Raw genomic sequence first — 2,900 nt, 5'->3', positions numbered from 1 at the left:
ATATGGAATTTCTAAGATTATTTGATTTTTGGTCTAAAGGGAAAATGATTTATTTAAACCCTTTTTGAAAAGAAAAAGAAAGAGGGAGGGGGAATAGACTTTCCTCGGGCGGCTTAGGCGCGGGACAAGAGGAGAGGCACGGCTCGGGCGAGCTTAGTGGGCCGGCCGGCACGGAGAGGTGGCCCAAGCGGCACGCGGGAGGGAGAGGGAGAGCCGGGTGGAACGGCTCGGGCACGCGTTGCAGAGCCGCGGCAGGGCAGCGCGGCACAGGCGGCGCAGGCAGCTGACAACGACGGCGATCGCGGGAGCGCGCGCGAAGCAACGGCGTGTGATTTCGAGGGCGAGAGTTCGACGCCGAGAGGGAGAAAACAGAGAGAAAGATGAACGAGAGAGAGAGAGAGAGCTCTCTCAGCTCGGAGTTGACCGCGATCACGTGCGGCACACATGGGGAAGAGAGGCTGAGGGGGAAACGAGCTGAGAGAGAGAGAGAGAGAGTAGGCCGAGGAGGAAAATCGCCCAGCAAATCTGAGGGAGGCAAACTAGACTTTTGCATAGGAATTTGAATGGGGGATTCAAATTTGACAAATCGGGGATTTGAGATCCGAGATTGGCACGCACACAGACTTCAAACAAACAACGGAGTTTCACAATTAGGGTTTTTAAGTTTTAATTTTCCCGCTAGGCGCTACGACGGAAAGGGCGCTACAGGAGCCGAATCCCTTTTACTGTGCCGTACAAGATTGGACCAGACCGCTCGCTGCGCTTGCTGCGACGATTCCAGAATCGGCAACCTCGATGCTTTCACTCCACTCGATGCAGCGATGCTCCTAACCAGAGCTCCTTTCTCCGCCTCCGATGCGCCAGACAAATGTGGGAAGTGGATGCCTACCTGATTAGGCCGAGTATTCTACGCCATGTGCGTGCTCTGCCAGGCCACGCCGGTCTGGGCACCAAGGCTACGATGCAGTCGACGACCGCTGGTGTGCAGAAGAAACCTAGCGACGTCGAGATATCCGGTGTGCAAATGGATGCGGGCACGCTTGGAGGTAGAACAATAGGAGGGCAAAGCAAGATATTTCGGGCAAAAGGATGAGCTCAAGCTTGGAAGTCCAACAATGGGGGTGAGGTGCACAGCAAGGTAATATGGCCAAACCACAGCACACAACCGATTTAGGAAAAGTGATGCACACCGTAAAAACCACTGGCTAATACAATGCACGGGAGGAAGATGGAAAGTTGGTGACGGCGACCTAACTCTCATCAGGAACGCTGCCAGCCCACGTTATTGACTTCTGCAGTCCTATCCGCGTGCTGCACAGTGCATTGGAGCACTACCTCCGCAGCTTAGCACTACCAGCCCTAACGAGCACACCCTAAGATCGACGCAGAGGGAGGGAGGGTTTCACGTGCCAAGGCTGCTCAGCCGCAGCCGGAATCACTACTTTTCCCTGATGCGGCTGCCAAGGAGGTCTTCATGAGCCGTCTGAAGCCCGGCGAGGTAGCCGTCGGCGAGATCACTGGAAAGCACAACACACACGCACGCGAGGAAGACACAGTTGCACACAGAGATTGTGCTGCATAATACGGCGCAGCTTTTCTGTTTCTTTACTTCTCCTTTTATTTGCGAAATACAAGAGAACGTGATCGACGTGATCCGCATTGCCCGCCACACGACCCAGTGCGTCGTGCGCCATCCCACACGATCGGATCGTGCAGCGGGCGACTCGCTACATTACTGCCACGCCATGAACATACGCACGGGGCTTATGGACGCGCTCGTTCTAATAACCGAGCCCTGAAAACATGCAAGTAAAAGACAGGAGATAAAACCTACCCTAACAAAGCGGTAGAACAGGTGCTAACTTAATCAAAGTATCCAACAATCTCCCCCTAAGTCTTGCACCTGAATTTGACGTCGGCAACGCCAATGCGGGAGCGAAGCTCCAGAAAACGTGTGCGCCCAAGTGCCTTGGTCAAAATGTCTGCAATCTGCCCCTCAGTCCCAACGAACTCGACATGAACGGAGCCATCTTCCACCCGTTCTCGAATGTAGTGGTAGCGGGTAGCGATGTGCTTGCTCCTCTCATGGAACACCGGATTTTTGCTGAGGGCAATTGCTGATTTGTTATCAATGAGAAGCTTGAACGCGTCCAGCTCTTCTTGATTGATCTCTCCTAGCAACTGAGAGAGCCAGACGCCTTGGCATGCAGCCGTTGTGGCAGCGATGTACTCCGCCTCGCAAGACGAAAGCGCGACAACCTTTTGCTTGACGGATTGCCAGCTGACCGGGCTTGTCCCGAGGAAGAAGACGACACCGGTCGTACTCTTGCGCGTGTCTGGGTCGCCGGCCATGTCCGCGTCACTGTATCCAACCAACTGAACAGGGCTGCTGGACTGGTGGTAGTGACACCCGAACTCCGTCGTGCCGGCGATATAGCGCAGTATGCACTTCACCGCCGCTTCGTGCTCGGTGGTGGGCGCCTCCATGAAGCGGCTCACGTAGCCCACCGAGAACGCAATATCCGGCCTCGTATGTACCAGATACCGCAAACAGCCAACAATGCCACGGTACCAGGTGGGGTTCACCGGCGCCGCAGCACTGGTTTTGCTGAGCTTGAGGCGTTGTTCCATTGCGTGGCACTCGGGTTGCATCCCAGCATCCCTGCTCGCTCAAGGATACGGCGTGCGTACGCTGCCTGTGACAGCCGTATGCTGCCCGCCACCTGCTCGACCTCGATACCCAGGTAGAAACTAAGAAGCCCGAGGTCACTCATCTTGAACAACGCCTTCATTTCGCCCTTGAATCGAACGATCTCATCCTCCTTTGTCCCTGTGATGATTAGATCGTCGACATAAACACCAACGAGCAACCGTGCACTGGTGTTACCTCGAACATAGAC

General features: G+C 55.0%; 1 protein-coding gene across 1 annotated transcript; it reads right to left on the bottom strand.

Moving 5' to 3' along the window:
• Positions 1-1,890: 1,890 nt before the first annotated feature.
• On the bottom strand, positions 1,891-2,652 carry LOC127753751 (secreted RxLR effector protein 161-like). Its single transcript, XM_052279176.1, has one exon. The coding sequence runs from the start codon at positions 2,650-2,652 to the stop codon at positions 1,891-1,893; it is 762 nt and encodes a 253-aa protein (XP_052135136.1).
• Between the last annotated feature and the right edge of the window lie 248 nt (positions 2,653-2,900).

The sequence above is a fragment of the Oryza glaberrima genome, chromosome 11 (assembly GCF_000147395.1).
Source record: "Oryza glaberrima chromosome 11, OglaRS2, whole genome shotgun sequence".
Classification (NCBI taxonomy): Eukaryota; Viridiplantae; Streptophyta; class Magnoliopsida; order Poales; family Poaceae; genus Oryza; species Oryza glaberrima.
The sequence above is the reverse complement of the archived record's forward strand: the minus strand, read 5'-3'. Positions and strand labels throughout refer to the sequence as shown.

What these genes read in the sequence shown, in the direction of transcription:
- LOC127753751 (XM_052279176.1), bottom strand. Translation starts at nt 2,652, where the DNA reads ATGCAACCCGAGTGCCACGCAATGGAACAACGCCTCAAGCTCAGCAAA.